The 15,248-nt window shown below is 43.0% G+C and overlaps 1 protein-coding gene across 1 annotated transcript in view; it reads left to right on the top strand.

The window, feature by feature from the left end:
- Positions 1-1,357: 1,357 nt before the first annotated feature.
- Positions 1,358-15,248, top strand: part of SNX14 (sorting nexin 14) — an 83,065-nt gene continuing 69,174 nt past the window's right edge. Inside the window, exons 1-6 of the mRNA XM_065402231.1 lie at positions 1,358-1,460; positions 3,483-3,603; positions 4,415-4,491; positions 4,598-4,676; positions 8,550-8,593; positions 12,016-12,103. Coding sequence (XP_065258303.1) covers positions 3,499-3,603; positions 4,415-4,491; positions 4,598-4,676; positions 8,550-8,593; positions 12,016-12,103 — 393 coding nt within the window. The 5' untranslated portion in view covers positions 1,358-1,460; positions 3,483-3,498. The remainder of the gene's footprint in view (positions 1,461-3,482; positions 3,604-4,414; positions 4,492-4,597; positions 4,677-8,549; positions 8,594-12,015; positions 12,104-15,248) is intronic.

The raw sequence follows: 15,248 nt of genomic DNA, 5'->3' as shown, positions 1-15,248 counted from the left end.
TCACCATATGCACATGCCACTTTAATAAGATATAACATATACAGTTTCTAAATGCCACGGGCTAGAGATCCCTGCTGCATTAGAACGTGAGTAATCATAACTCTATGTAAGCATTCTGCCATCAGGGATCTTCTATTTCCAGGGCTTGGGGCAGCATGTTACACAGTTGGGCTTGAAATGTCACCTAGGCTGGTCACTGACCACTTGCTGGAATGGATCTTTTTATGCATAAGGTACAATGGGAGTAGTTCTTGCCCCAAATAAGCGCTAGTTTAAAACTGTTCTAAACTGCTGACTTTTTCCCCTCAATAGCTGGCTCAAGAAAATGTCAAATTTGGAAATAAAACCATTCACCCCCAGTGAAGCTAGCGGACAAAGCAGCCAAGTGTGCACTAACGGGACTCCCCACACACCAATCTCCCCCCGCGGGGATTTCTCGAGCCAAGAATCTAGCTGGCTCCTAAGGGGAACAAAATGCAAAAAAGGGGGAAAGTATCACAGGAAACAGTAACTGAGGCGGAGTCCATGGAGCCAGCAGCAGGCCGACACCCGCTACCGGCTTGCAGGGCTGGCCGAGCGTGGCCCGAGACTGCTGACGGGAGAATGATTAAGAAAGGGAAGCGGGTCGGTTTTCCCGGCACCTCCCCCAGCCCCGTTTCCACCGGGCCACCTCCCCGACCCCCGCACACGCCACAGCAGTATCCGCCACCGCGACGGCCTCGCTCCCGCTACTTCGCGCCAAAGCGAAGAATTTGCCCCCTGCGCCGGGCCCGTTGCCCAGGCGTCGCCACGATCGCCCCGCTTCTCGCTACAAGGGCCGGCCCGGCTGGCTAGGGGAGTAGGCCGCTTCTCCCGCGCTAATCCGGCTCCCCGCCGCCGGGCTGAGCCGGCCGGCACCCCCCGCCCCTCCGCAGCCATCTTGAGGGCAGCCCAGGTCTCGTCCCGACTGCCGCGGTGGGGCCGGGGTGTTCGCGGCGGCGGCGTCGCGCAGCCAACCCGGCCCCGGGGCGGCAGGGCCCATCCACCCCTCGGGGTACACAGGGGCCGGGGCCGCTCGGCTCGCTGCTCATTATCGGAGCTTTGCCATCCGCCTCCAGCGCGGCTGGGTCCTAGCGCCCCGCCCCCATCACCATGGCGCCGGCGCCCCGAACTTCACGCACGGCACGGACCCGACGCACGCTAGTGCAATCACGTGGTGGTGGAATCACGTGACAAAGAGCGGAAGCAGCGCTGCGACTCCCTCTTTCCCTCCCCACCTTGTGGGTTTGAGGGTCCCCGCGCTGGGTGCGCCGCGCCCCTCCCCCGCTGGCGGCGATGGGGTGGGGGTGGGCGCGCGCGGCGGGCGAGAGGCTGAGGCAGCGCGCGCGAGGGCTGGAGGCTCTGCGGGAGGCCTGCCGCCAGTACCCGCTGTTCTGCTGCATCCTGCTGGGACTCAGCGCGGCCACCCTCCTGCTGAACCGGTAACAGCCACCGCCTGGGCCCGCGTCCTTCCCTCTTGTTCCCTGCTGCTACCCGCCCCCTTCCCAACAGCCGGCGGCTGCGGCGACCTCCGAGCGGCCGTTACTGGGGATGACGCGGAAGGGTGTCGGAGGGAGGCCGGGGCCCGGGGTGAGGGAGCAGGGCCGACGCTCCCCTACTTGTTTGCCTGGGCCCGTGGGGGCTGTTTGTCTGCAGCGGGGCCCTTGGGCCGGGAGGGGCGCTGGGGGCAGCTCTCCGGACCCGGCTGGGGAGGGCGGGAAGGGAACCGGCTTCCTCTGTCCCACGGGCTGCGCTGACGGGAGCTCGCCCGAGAACAGCGACAGGCGCCCCACCGAGGTAGCTGCGTGGCGCTGTCAGTCCGGTTGCTGTGGCCGGGGGCGGGGAGAGGACGTGACTGCTCAGCCCTCCCCCGGTACCCGCGGTCGGGAGCAGCTGCCCTGACACAGCTCAGGCACGTTGGGAAGCAGGGAAAATGAGGACTTAGTTCAGATGGTTTCCAGTTTATCTCATTGACTTTAGAGGAGAGGCGGCAAACAGCATCCGCTCCTCTCCTCCTCTTAGTCCGCCTCCCTCCCAGAGGCAACGTAGCGGCTAGCAACTCAAGGAAAAGTTTGTAGTGAGGGGTCAAACTGTGTGGGGGAGAGGGAGCCAGAAAGCGACACCCTCTGCCTTTACCGTTCCATGACCCCACGCTTGCTTCACATTCCCATTCATACTCTTGTCAGCCAGGAGGGGGATCATCCTTCTTCTTGACCTATCCTGTGAATAAATAACTTTGGGGGTCAATATCAGTGTGGTGTTATAGTGCTCTCAGCGTGTGATTGCATAGTCTCTCTGTTTTTTGGTCGTTCTCCTTTCTTACCTCAATCTCCAGAGTGTGTGCATTACAATCCAGAATAGCAACATACCCATCCCCAAATTATTAAACATAAATTGTATATGGTATGAGCAACAGTTATTTATAAAGTAACAAGTACAGACTTAATAAAGTCCTGGTGCTGATTCTGTGCTGTACAGGGCAGGGCTTTGGAGCTGTGCTCCGGCTCCGCTCTAGCTCCAGGCAAAAACCTGCAGCTCCACTGCTCTGGAGCTGCTCCGGGCTCCGCTCCAAAGCCCTGCAGGGCACACGTGCTTACTTTTTGCCCTGAGGCATTTTCAGTGTGAGACTTACTGATAAAACTAGACCTACTGGGAGACTTAGGCTTTATCTACACTACCACTTTACAGCACTGCAACTTTCTCACTCGGGTGTGAAAAAATACCCCCCCCCCCTTCCCCCCGAGCGCTGCAAATTTCAGCGCTGTAAAGTGGCAGTGTAGACCGTGCACCAGTGCTGGTGCCGCGACTGCACAGTCACATTAAAGTGCTGCCGCGGCCGCACTTTAATGTTGCTAGTGAAGACGTGCCCTTAGAGGAGAGTGCCAGTTTAGATTTCTTAAAATTTAACAAAAAGTTCCTGATCAGAAAAAGGCCAGTACCCACTTCAGAGGTGTTGTGGGGCTTAGTTATATTTGTAATATGCTTTGAAATAATGTACTATATTAGTATTGCTGTTTTATTATTCCTGTCTGTGGATGAGTTCACCTTAGATTTATGTAACTGGCAGCTCCAATCATTGAGATAAGACTCTGTTCATGAACACACAAAGCAGTGGTTCTCAAACTTTTTGTTTTGGTGACCTCTTTCACACAGTAAGCCTCTGAGTGCAACATCCCCCCTCTCCCAGTGGCTGTCTGTGACCCCACCTGGGGCTGACAGCTGCAGCCCTGCCACCTAGGGGCTGACAGCTCAGGACCCCCATGTAACCACTTCTTGACCTCCTGACCTGTTGCGACTCCCAGTTTGAGAACTCCTGAGATAGAGCTAGGTGTAATTTCTGGTAGAGTAGTCACTAAAAGAAATACTTGTGTTCATATGTCATTCTGAAAAATTCTGCTGTAAACATACCATATGGTATTGTCTACCTTGTTATACAGGGTTTTTTTTTTCTCTTTGTTTACAAGGTATCTTCACATTTTAATGATCTTCTGGTCATTTGTTGCTGGTGTTGTCACATTCTACTGCTCATTAGGACCAGATTCTCTCTTGCCAAATATTCTTTTTACAATAAAATATAAACCCAAGGTAAATTTAATTTTTTCTTTGTAGTATTTGTTTAATTTTTCTCCATTTATTTTATAGCAATATTTACAAACAGTAATTTTAGAAAAATGTTATGCTCTGTTAATGTAACAGTGGTGAATGCAGTTAATATCAACTTGTAACTTCCTATAGTCTACAGTCCTCAGATACAAATGAAGGCTTTAATCTTGCAAATATTTGGGTTGAACCCAATGGAACTATTTACATGTGTAAAGTTAAGTAAGTGTGTTTGCAGGATTGGGGCTTTATTACTTAAGGGCTTGAAATATGCAGTCGTCCGTGTTGGCAATTCAACTGCTGCCTGTATAATGCTTTTAGAGTGTCTGTAGTAGTTGACTTTTTTGTTTTGTTTTTAATCCTGAGCCTGCATGATAAAGTGATGCTTGTAAAAGAGATGCATTTCCTTTGACAAAATGAATTCAGAATATATCTTACTGGCCATACTCAGCCTCCTTTACAAGAATTTGAAAGTTTCAAAGAAAGAAATGTCAATTCTAAATCACTTTTCTGCTGAATTTAGAACAATGTTTTATGTTGATAGGTTAGTTTTAATCTGTAAGTTATTTTCTTAAATTCAGTTGCTTCCATTTGGTACTTTACTAACTTAATTATCTTTGTATTCACCCCACACACTCAAAAGAAAAAAGAAAAAAAATCAAGCAATCTATGATATTTTGTGCAATTTAATTTTACTTTAATCACATACAGTAAAAACAAATTGGCTAATGCATAAGTGCATTGAGAGAGAGGATTTTGAAAAACGGAGACTTCTTAAATACTTTCTCTTTCTTAGCAATTAGAACTGCAGGAGCTATTTCCCCAAGGTCACAGCTGTGCTGTATGTGGTAATGTCAAATGCAAAAGGCATAGGTAAGTTAAATATTTGGCATTTCTTATCATAACAGTTCTTACATTTTGTACTTTGGGGTGAGAGAACCTTCTGTTAAATGTTGTATTCTCTCTTGGTTTCTTACAGACCTGCATTGCTTCTGGAAAACTACCAGCCATGGTTGGATCTACAAGTGTCTTCCAAGGTTGATGCCTCTCTCTCAGAGGTATCTTATTTAATCATCAATTAATGTTAATTATTTGACATGATTTCAGTGCATTGAAATCCAAAACAACTAACGTTTTGTCATTCAGATCCCTCCTTAAAACTCATCATTACTTTTGGACATCAGAAGTGAGTCCATCACAATTCTTGTACACCGATATAATGCTGTCCTTGGGAGCCAAAAAATCTTACTGTGTTATAGGTGAAACCGCGTTATATTGAACTTGCTTTGAGCCTCCAGAGCGCGCTGCCCCGCTCCCCGGAGCGCTGCTTTACTGCGTTATATCCAAATTCATGTTATATCGGGTCACATTATATTGTGGTAGAGGTGTATGTATTAAAAAATATGAAATTAAGGAGGAATAGAGAGATTATTCTACTGCTGTATTTTGCACAGGTGCAACTGCTTCTGGAATATTGTGTCCCATTTTGGTGTCCACAATTCAAAAAGGATGTTGAAAAATTGGAGAGTTTAGAGAAAAGCCATGAGAATGATTAAAGGACTGGAAAGCATGCATCATAATGAGACCCTCAGGGAGCTCAATCGGCTTATCTTGTCAGATAGAGAGTGTGTGACATTCCCCTGGTGTTATCTGGACCGTTGATCTGCTAGGTCACTCCAATCCTCGACTCGGGGAGGCAGCCTTACCCTGCTCTGCTGTGAGAACCCCCACTCCCGGGCTGTTCACACACAGCCTCTATAGCATGTAAGCTGCTCACAGCTAAGTGAATGAGCACTTTTGGCCAGTCGCTGCTTGGATTGTGCAACCGAATGACACTAGCCAATATCTCTGGTCCCAGACACAACCCTAGGAACCTCCGTCTTGCAGCGTCCAGTTATGCCCGCTGCAAGCTTATATGCGTTCGTCAGTTTAACAAAGAAATTAATATGTAGCAGGCTTTTTATCCCAAGGGGCGTCTCGGACACACTTCAAACCAAACGCACTGCTTCAGATAGAATAAACAAACAAATTTATTAACTACAAAAGAGAGATTTTAAGTGATTATAAGTCAAAGCACAAGAAGTCAGATTTGATCAAATGAAATAAAAGCAAAACGCATTCTAAGCTGATCTTAACACTTTCAGTGCCCTTACAAACTTAGATGTTTCTCACCACAGGCTGGCTGGTTGCCCTTCAGCCAGGCTCTCCCCTTTTGATCAGCACTCAGTCGCTTGGTGGGGGTGTCTGTAGATGGAGGTGGAAGAGAGAGAGCATGGCAAACGTCTTTCCCTTTTATCATGTTCTTTCTTCCCTCTTAGCTTTGCCCCCCTCCCTTTCAGAGTCAGGTGAGGATTACCTCATCATAGTGCCAAACTGACCAAGGGAAGGGGGGTGACTCGCTCGAGAGTCCAACAGATCCTTTGTTGCTGCCTAGACCAGTGTCCTTTGTTCCTGTGAGGTTGGGCTGGGTTTGTCCCATACATGCCCTGATGATGCCCCTCTGCTCCTGGAGAGTTTTGCCTGGGCTCGTTTTAAGCCACGAGGACACGTTTTCATCCTCATAACTATATACATGAAATTACAACCTATAACATTACTATAACAACAATAATCAGTGTATCATGAGCCTTCCGAAGACACCCGACATGACAATCTTTGCATTGGATACCACACAATCATATTATAAGGATGAACATGGGGGTGCAGGGTGTTCCCCCGAGATACAGAGTGTCACAGGGTGAAGGTGTGACTTGTTCACAGACTATAAGTACTTAGATGGGGAACAGAAATTTTATTATAAAAGGGTCTTCAATCTAAAAGACAGAGGTATAATAAGAGCCAGTGGCTGGAAGTTGAAGCTAGAGAAATTGACTTGAAATAAGGCACAGATTTTTAAATGAGTGTAATTAACCACTGGAACAATTTACCAAGGGTTGTGGTGGATTCTCCATCACTGTCACTTATAAAATCTAGATATGCTCTACTTCAAACAGAAATTAATTCAGGGAAATCCTATGGCCTGTGTTGTACAGGAACGGGAAGTCAGACTAGATGATCACAATAGTGTCTTGGGGCCTTATCTATGAAAATGAGTGCATACTGAAACTGAGGCTCCAAGGTAGGTCCAGGACTGTCATTACAATACTACCAATACTAAATAATAAAATATTGTCCTTTGTTATCCATTGTTCTTTCCAGTGTACTGTTATGCACTCTATTGTGACCTAAATTTAGATTAAGTTCTCTAAGACGGGGGCATTTGTTTATGGGAAGGAGCCAGCATGTTTTTGGGTTCTTTAAAATAATAAATAATACCAGTAATTGAGATGTGCCATGATTACCCGAAGAAGTTCTTTATTACCTATCGCCTAGAGTTATTTCCTTCCGAAATGTGAGTGCATATTTAAAAAAATAAAATATTGCACTTTCTTACGCAGTAGCTGACTTTTTTACAGCATCTTGACAATGCACAGTGCATATTTTGAGAGCAGAATGAGTTGAAGAGCTCTGATTAGCAAACATATTAGTACTTGTAGTTCAATTCCATCAAGAGATTAACATATGTAGAACCTTTATTAAGAAGTACATCTTTTTGGAAATAAACGCAGTGAGAATATCCTGGAGGATGGTGGTGTATGGTATTCAGAGTTGCTGTTTGTATGGCAGTACTACAGCCACGTGCCTTAGAGCATCATGAAACAGCTCTCACTACTCCAGTTAAGTGTGAAAGAAGACAGAATGGAGAAGACTTGGTGCTGGAGTGGGGCATGATTTTCCATGTTTCTATTGCAAACTCTGGGTTATAGAATGATGCTGCAACTCATGTAAATTGCATGAAATCTGCTGTCCCATTCATCTTGTTCTGAGTTCAAGATGTGATCTGTAATATAGTTTTAAATGTCACAAATTGCATAAAATGAATCTGACTGAAAAATTACTTAAAAATTACTTACTTGAATTATCTACCAATAATATATTTACAGCGTAGGTTTACTTAGCTCTTGATCAATGCACTTGTAAGACTTTGTGGCATAAACCATGCCAATGTGTCATTGTGAAAGAGCTGATCAGAGATGTCTGTAGTCAGCATCACAAAAGAAAATGGCATTCCTGGTTCAGAACTCCCATCATAACAAATTTATCATTAGCTCTTTGGGGTTTTTTGTTTTTGTTTTTTGTTTTTAATTCTTGGTTCCATGTTGTTAAAGAGACCTAAGGGATAATGTTTTACTTTCTTGGGCAGGAGGGGAGGTAAGGTTCTTTCACCTGTCAGTCCAATTCATCCCTCCGTCAGTTTGATTGATAAGCACTCTATAAGCCATCATATTGTCTAGCATGGTCAGACTGGGCCCCTGAGGCAATCCAAAACGCAGCAGCGGCATGGCTGGGTATGTTCTCTATCACCTGGGATCAGTTGCTCTTCTCAGAGGCAAATATCATCTTGGCCATCTGATCATTGCTTTCGAATTCTCTCCTCCTATTCTTTGCACATTAACTTTCCAAGGTCTCGCTTTCTTTCAGTCGATCCCCAGGCTCACTGCTCTGGCTTGCTATTGAGTGCTTCATCCCTAGACCTATACTCTCATAGTTCCTCTTCCTGGCAGCCTTGGTCCCTTCTTTGGAGGCCAACATAGAGCATTTGACTGTATGGCTTTCAGCCTTACAGTGTTTGCTTAGAAATACGTTCCACCTCTTCTTTCCTCCAGATGTCTTCCCCCTTCCTTTCTTTTCTTCTTTTTTTTAACGTTCTTCTCTAGCCAGTGCATTTTGTTTCTCCATCTTTAATCTCTTGTCGTTTTAGAGTTATAATGTACATGTTTAGTGAGGTTAGAAAAGATGTTTGTGTATTTTTTTTCTTTCAGCTTTTCTAACAAGTATGTAGAATAAATAAATCCCTTATTTTGTAATGTGATTGTCTTTGTTCTACACAGGTGCTTGAACTGGTGCTGGAAAATTTTGTTTATCCATGGTACAGGTATGAGTTTTCCACAAATATTACTTTTTCTTCTAATAATGATCCCTCATTCAAAACAGTATAGTGGAAACAGTCCTTTACAAAATACATATTTAGTTTTTGTGTTAAAAATAATAAAATACAAAGATTTTTTTTACTTTCTCACTTTAACAGTGTTATCACCTTACTTTGTTTTGTATCTTATTAGTTAAGTAGAGTGGATCAATTTGTTCTAAATTTAAAATATTACAAAGATTTTTGTGAAATTTGTACTGAAACTATAAAAATACTTTGTATCTTAGTGAGGTTTTCCTGGAAAAAGACACATTTTTGCTGCAACCATGATAAGAGGTTCAAAAACTGTAAGAACTTTAAAAATCCTCTTTTATGAGTTATGATTCTAAACCAGGGGTGGCCAGCCTGTGGCTCCGGAATCACATGCGGCTCTTCAAAAGTTAATATGCGGCTCCTTGTATAGACACTGACTCCGGGGCTGGAACTACAGGCACCAACTTTCCAATGTGCTGGGCGGGGGGGGGGGAGGGAGGGTGCTCACTGCTCAATCCCTGGCTCTGCCACAGGCCCTGCCCCCACTCCACCCCTTCCCACTCCCTCCCCTGAGCCTGCCGTACCCTCGCTCCTCCCCCACCCCCCCAGAGCCTCCTCCATGCCACAAAACAGCTGATCAGGAGGGAGGGGGAGGTGCTGATCAGTGGGGCTGTCGGTGGGCGGGAGCGGGGGAGCTGATGTGGGGCTGCTGACCTATTACTGTGGCTCTTTGGCAATGTACATTGGTAAATTCTGGCTCCTTCTCAGGCTCAGGTTGGCCACCCCTGTTCTAAACTATAACTGTTCCTCTGACCCTGTATTTCATGTAGTGTCTTAATCTAAAAATAAACTCTTTTATCCTTTAAAAAAAAAATAAGGAAAATACATTCAAGATATGAGCTAAGGCTTTGACCCTGCAAAGATTCTACACATGCTTAATTTTAAGATTGTGAATAGTTCTGTTGAACTCAGATGAGACTATTCACATGCTTAAAGTTAAGCATGAGTGTGAATAAGTCTTTGCAAGACTGGGGCCTGTATGGGTTTCTTGTGTTTTGTTTTTTTAACTTAAAGGCATATTACTCTAAGCACTTTGAAGGAAAATAACTTAAATACACCTCTACCCCAATATAACGCGACCCGATATAACACAAATTCATATATAACGCGGTAAAGCAGTGCTCCGGGGGAGCGGGGCTGCGCGCTCCGGCAGATCAAGTTCGATATAACATGGTTTCACCTATAACACGGTAAGATTTTTTGGCTCCCGAGGACAGCATTATATCGGGGTAGAGGTGTATTTCAATTCTTGGTGTATATTAATGCCATGATATAAGATTATTTTAATTTTTAAAACAAATAAGACACTGGATTTCACCTAATTCAACTCTGAATTTGACTTTCCCCTTCTTAAAGGTGATCTTTGTTAAAAGAATCAGTCAACTACTCTCATCTTTTATTTTACGTTGTCTGTCTTACCCACTGGAAGTTCAGAATTTTTTTTACAGGCATTCTATTTATCCAATTTATTTTTAAATATGACTGAAGTCTACATGTCTCTATTTAGTTATGCCTTTGCTTTGGGTGTATCAATATCAGTTTGACTATACTTAACAAAGCTATACACTTACCTGCAGGACAGCAGAGGGAGCTCGAACACTGTGTTGTACATCACCAAAATGGATAACCTTTGGGTGTTCATTAGCTGAGTAAACTTTAAAGTATATGAAATCCAGAGGACATTTTGCGGAGCTCCTTTTAAATAAAATAAAATTTAAGGAGGCCATATAGGTGGCTGTCTTTAATATTTTATATTTTAAAATTGGTGGAGAATCTATGGGCACTGTATCTTTTATGTTACTTCAGACTGACGGAGAGAACTTAGATTCAAGATATTACATTTAAGAATCACAAGGTCCAAAAAAAGTTCTCTTATGTGCTTGTGTTGTGCTTAGCACAGTGGGGTCCTGGTCATAACTGGGTCCTCTGAACACCTTAGCATAGTGATAATAAAAAGCAGTGAACTAGCACTTCGAGGTGGGGGAAATTTTCTGAAGTTATGGCTTATTGCCTAAAGTCTTGGGGCAATATACAACATTGGAGAATTATTTTTACTTAAGGGCAAATCTTCTTAGTGTGTTAGACTGTCATTAGGGCAGAATTTGTCTAATGTTCTAGGATTTTTTTCTCTTCCCGTTCCACTCTTCCATCCCTTCTCTCTGTTTCCATCTTTGGGGAAATCCATTTCTCCCAAACAGGAAAATGAGGCCCTCAGCAGACACAGCTTTGTAGGAAGGGGCAGATTTCAATGATGGGACAGGTTTGGGATCTCTTTCTGTCCCAGACTAGAGCAGCTGGACAAGAGTTTAGGGTGGGAGAGGACTCTGGGATGACATCTTCCTCTCGGGGAAAGGAGCACAGACTTCCTTGACACCAGCTAGGCCCTTTTGGGCAGGAAAAATGGGAACTGGGCACAAGAGGATTTTTTTCCTTGGCCCCACCAGCTGATGCCACCTTCTACCATCATGCATATTTTGTATCTCAGAGCTCTAACATGCTATTGCCTACTTGGGAGGGCAATAGGATTATCTACTTTTGGTCAATTTTTAACAAATGAAATTAAAAAAAAATGCTGTATTGTAGGTAACATGCATATTGTATTATAATTAGAGCTAGTCAAAAACTTTCTGATGGGAAAACTGTTTTGTCAGAAAATGCTGATTGCACACAATCAAAATGTTTTCTCGGAATGTACCAATTTCATCTAATTTTTTGCAGGAAATTATCAGAACTATACTATAATATATAAAAGTAGAAACATTTTGACCATTTTGTCAAAACAAAACATTTTGAAATTTCAGACTTTCTCATTGGATAGAAATGCAAAATTTCAACCAGCTCTACTGATAATATTGAACACTTACTGCATTTTTCTTCATAAAGCTTTGCAAACATTAATTTAGGCTCACTCCGTCCCACCTAACGGGGTAACTATTTTTAAAAAAATAAACACATGGGGAAAGTGAATTAGAGGTTATTTGCTCAAAGTCATGCAGTTAGTCAATATTAGAACAGGAACTGAACATAATTCCTGGCTGTTAGTCTTATGCTCTGACCATGCCTCTCAAGTCACAGCTAATTAGAAGTGCAAATATATCTACTATATTTAGGTGTCCACATGTTTCTATGCTTGAATAGAGGACCAGTCACCAGCTGGCCCTGCCCAGTTTTTGTGCTTTCATTTAGGTTGGAGATAATTCTTATGCTTTCAAGTGCCACCTTTTAATGTTTTTATTCTTTCTTTTATAAATGTCAAATGTGACATGGATGGGTTAAAGTTCAAACTAAATGTTTTCCTTGGTTTACTCATCATGATTTGTTTTAAAACTTTGCAGGGATGTAACTGATGATGAGTCCTTCGTAGATGAGCTGAGAGTAACATTGAGGTTTTTTGCATCTGTATTAATTCGCAGAATTCACAAGGTAAAAATGGCTTGGAGAGAGAACATGATTTTATATGTAAGAAGTGGTATCTAATGCCAAAGTAAATGTTCTTTTTTTAATTATGTTACCAAAAGAAACATATTGTACTTTCTATATAGAATTACATTTGACAGTTTCTTCCTCTTTATCCCTGCTTCCTTTCTCTGAAACTTATCTCCCATGGTACTCTTGGCCACAGCCTAATCCTATAGAATCCTTGCAAATGAAAGTCTTTGTTCCCGCTGTTTTAGTAATGCTTTGTGTTGGCACCAGACTATCTTCTATGTTGCATTGGCTGTTTCTAAGGTGATTCATTTTAAGGGAGTAGAGAGAATTACTAGATATTGGGGAGCTGTAGTCCCTGTAGCTACTACCTGGTTCGCCTTCTGTGCTTAGGTTCTTTGAAGATATTTTTATACTTTTTAAGAGGATAACTGCTTCAAATAGCTCACTCTAAGAATCCCGGTAGGTGTGACTTGTGTGGAGAAGGGACTATGCTAACTTGGAGTCATGATATGTTATACGTGTTAAGTAAAATTGAGTGATGGGGGTATGTTGCCGAACAAAGACCAACGAGCACATACCGTATATTGGTGGGTGCACAGAAACACAGAGGCTTGGACTTCTGTATGGAAGCTCCACCTGAACTGCCCATTCAGAACTTTTTTTTTTTTTTTTTTAATTTGAATGATCATCAGTTGGCTTCTGAGGAGAGGGAGCAGGATCACAGAGCAGGTGGGAGAGCTGGTCTGCAATCAGGAAGGGAAGTATTGCCAGGCTTTTATAAGATCAGGTTTTCCTTGTGGGAATAAGAAGTGGAGGTATTACCAGATACGATTGTTCTTTCTTTTGTATTTAACCACAGTAAACGTTTAGTGGATTTAAAAAACAACCAGATTTTGGCATTGGAATACATTAGTGGGGTTTTGAAGAGATCTGAAGGGCTCTTGAAATAGAAATATAAAAAAATCCAGCATTTCCCAATGTTCACAGGCAAGTGTCCTGAGAGGAAGATTATAGGGGTAAAAGGGCTGTACTAGTGACTCAGACACCAGTTTCGAACAACATGTTTGTCCAGGAAGGGGAATGTCGTGGCAACTTGTACGTGAATTTAGTTTCTGTGAAAAGTTTGGACTGACCACCCTCTGTCCTTTACATAGGTACAGTATATGCAATGGAAACTTCCTGATGCTCTCTGGTAATGTGCCTCAAGTGCATTTTGCAGGAACTACCTCTAAGTACCTCTGGTTGTTGTAGGCAGAATAGGAGTTAGAAGCTAGCTCAGTTTCCATGCCCATTCAATGCTGACCCCTCTGCTGACACAGCTACACAAGGGTGTTGTTCCACCTCAGTAACAACTATTAATACATTTTATTTCCTGAACTACAAGATATACATACATGCTACGTAGCTGATGAACAACCTGACTCAATCCTAGTTGAATATCAGATCTGGATGTCTTGCTTGTTAACATGCTTATGGTACTGCAGATGGTTTAAAAGTTAAGATGGGGAAAGACAATCAGCAAATGCTCTTTGTATTGTAAGCATAAAGGTTTGTAAATGAAGCAGATGTTTCAAAATGGAAATGTAGCATAAGTCTTAAAATTTACTTTATAATTTTAATTCCTGTAACTTGCGCATACTTGAGTTATTAGTTGACTTGATCTATTGCTATCATACATGAAAAGATAAAATATGATAGTGATAATACCATATTATACAGGTAGCTGAAGGTTACATGTGAACTGAAATACTCTAGCATATAACATCTTTTAAACATGTCCTGTGTGAATTAGAATAATAAAGATTATCCAAATTCCTCCACCTTCCTTGTCAGGAATAAAATATTTATAATATTTTCAGTCAGGCTTGGCTGAGAGCAAAAATATATTTGATCTTTTGTGGCATGTAAGCTGTGTAAGTGTTAGATGCTGTGTGGAGAATTGAAGAAGCTTAGAGTATGTCTACACTAGCACTTTTGTCCATAAAACTTTTGTCAGTTGGGGTGTGAAAAAAACACACCCCTGACCAACATAAGTTTCACTGATAGAAGCGCTGGTGTGGACAGCGCTATGTCGGCAGGAGACGCTCTCCCGCTGACATAGCTACTGGCACTTTTTGGGGGTGGTTTAATTATGCCAACCGGAGACCTCTCTCCTGTTGGCAAAGAGTGGTTAGACAGGAGATCTTACAGTGGCGCAGCGGTATAGCTGTCCCGCTGTAAGGTCTCTAGTGTAGACATACCCTTAGTAGGTACCGGAGTTTAATCAAAACACATTCCCCTTTATACATTTTTAGTTTATAAATTTTGTGTTAAGATTGTATCTGATGTAATATCATTAAACTTATTTTCTGTGTTTATTGTGCAAAGTTTTGTGAATATCTGTAAATAACACAAATTTAGACATCATCATGATAGCTTGAGCTGTATGAATTATGCAGGAGAGATAGGGTTTGTGGGTGAGTGAGATGACAGAATACTAGGTCTTGGAGCTCACAAAAATGTAATTCAGAGTGACAAGATGAGTGAGGTAATGTTTTATTGTACCAACTTCTGTTGGTGAGAGAGACACGCTTTTGAGCCACACAGAGCTCTTCTTCAGGTCTGGGAAAAGTACTCACAGCATCACAGCAAAATGCAAGATGGAACAGATTGTTTAGTTAGCACATATTGTAAGGGACTGTTCAAGATAGAATGGCCTGTTAAAAAAATCTCTGCAGTCATAGGACAAAAAGAGCCACATAGTCCCTGAAATCTAACCACCAGACAAAAGAGGCACCACTGTAGTCCTCAACTGTGATGACTGAGTTAACGAGGCCAACCAACAGCACTCTGACACCACCTAGTATAAAGAACTCAAAAACAACCCCACACCACAATTTATCCAGGAATTGAAGGATGATATCCAATCCTTCCTCCAACAACTCAGAGAAACTTTACAAACTCCTCCCCCATGAAACCACCCCAGTGCCCTTCTACATGCTTCTCAAGATACACAAACAAGGGATCCCAGGCAGACCCATCATATAGGATCACGGCACTCTTACTGAAAGTATATCAAGACTCTTAGAAACCGTCCTCAAACCACACAAAGGGCCAGCTTTCTCCAGGACACAACTGATTTTTCTCCATAAACTCTGCA

The sequence above is a fragment of the Emys orbicularis genome, chromosome 3 (assembly GCF_028017835.1).
Source record: "Emys orbicularis isolate rEmyOrb1 chromosome 3, rEmyOrb1.hap1, whole genome shotgun sequence".
In the NCBI taxonomy this organism is placed as follows: Eukaryota; Metazoa; Chordata; order Testudines; family Emydidae; genus Emys; species Emys orbicularis.
Note: the sequence above shows the minus strand (reverse complement) of the source record. Positions and strands in the feature narration are given on the sequence as shown.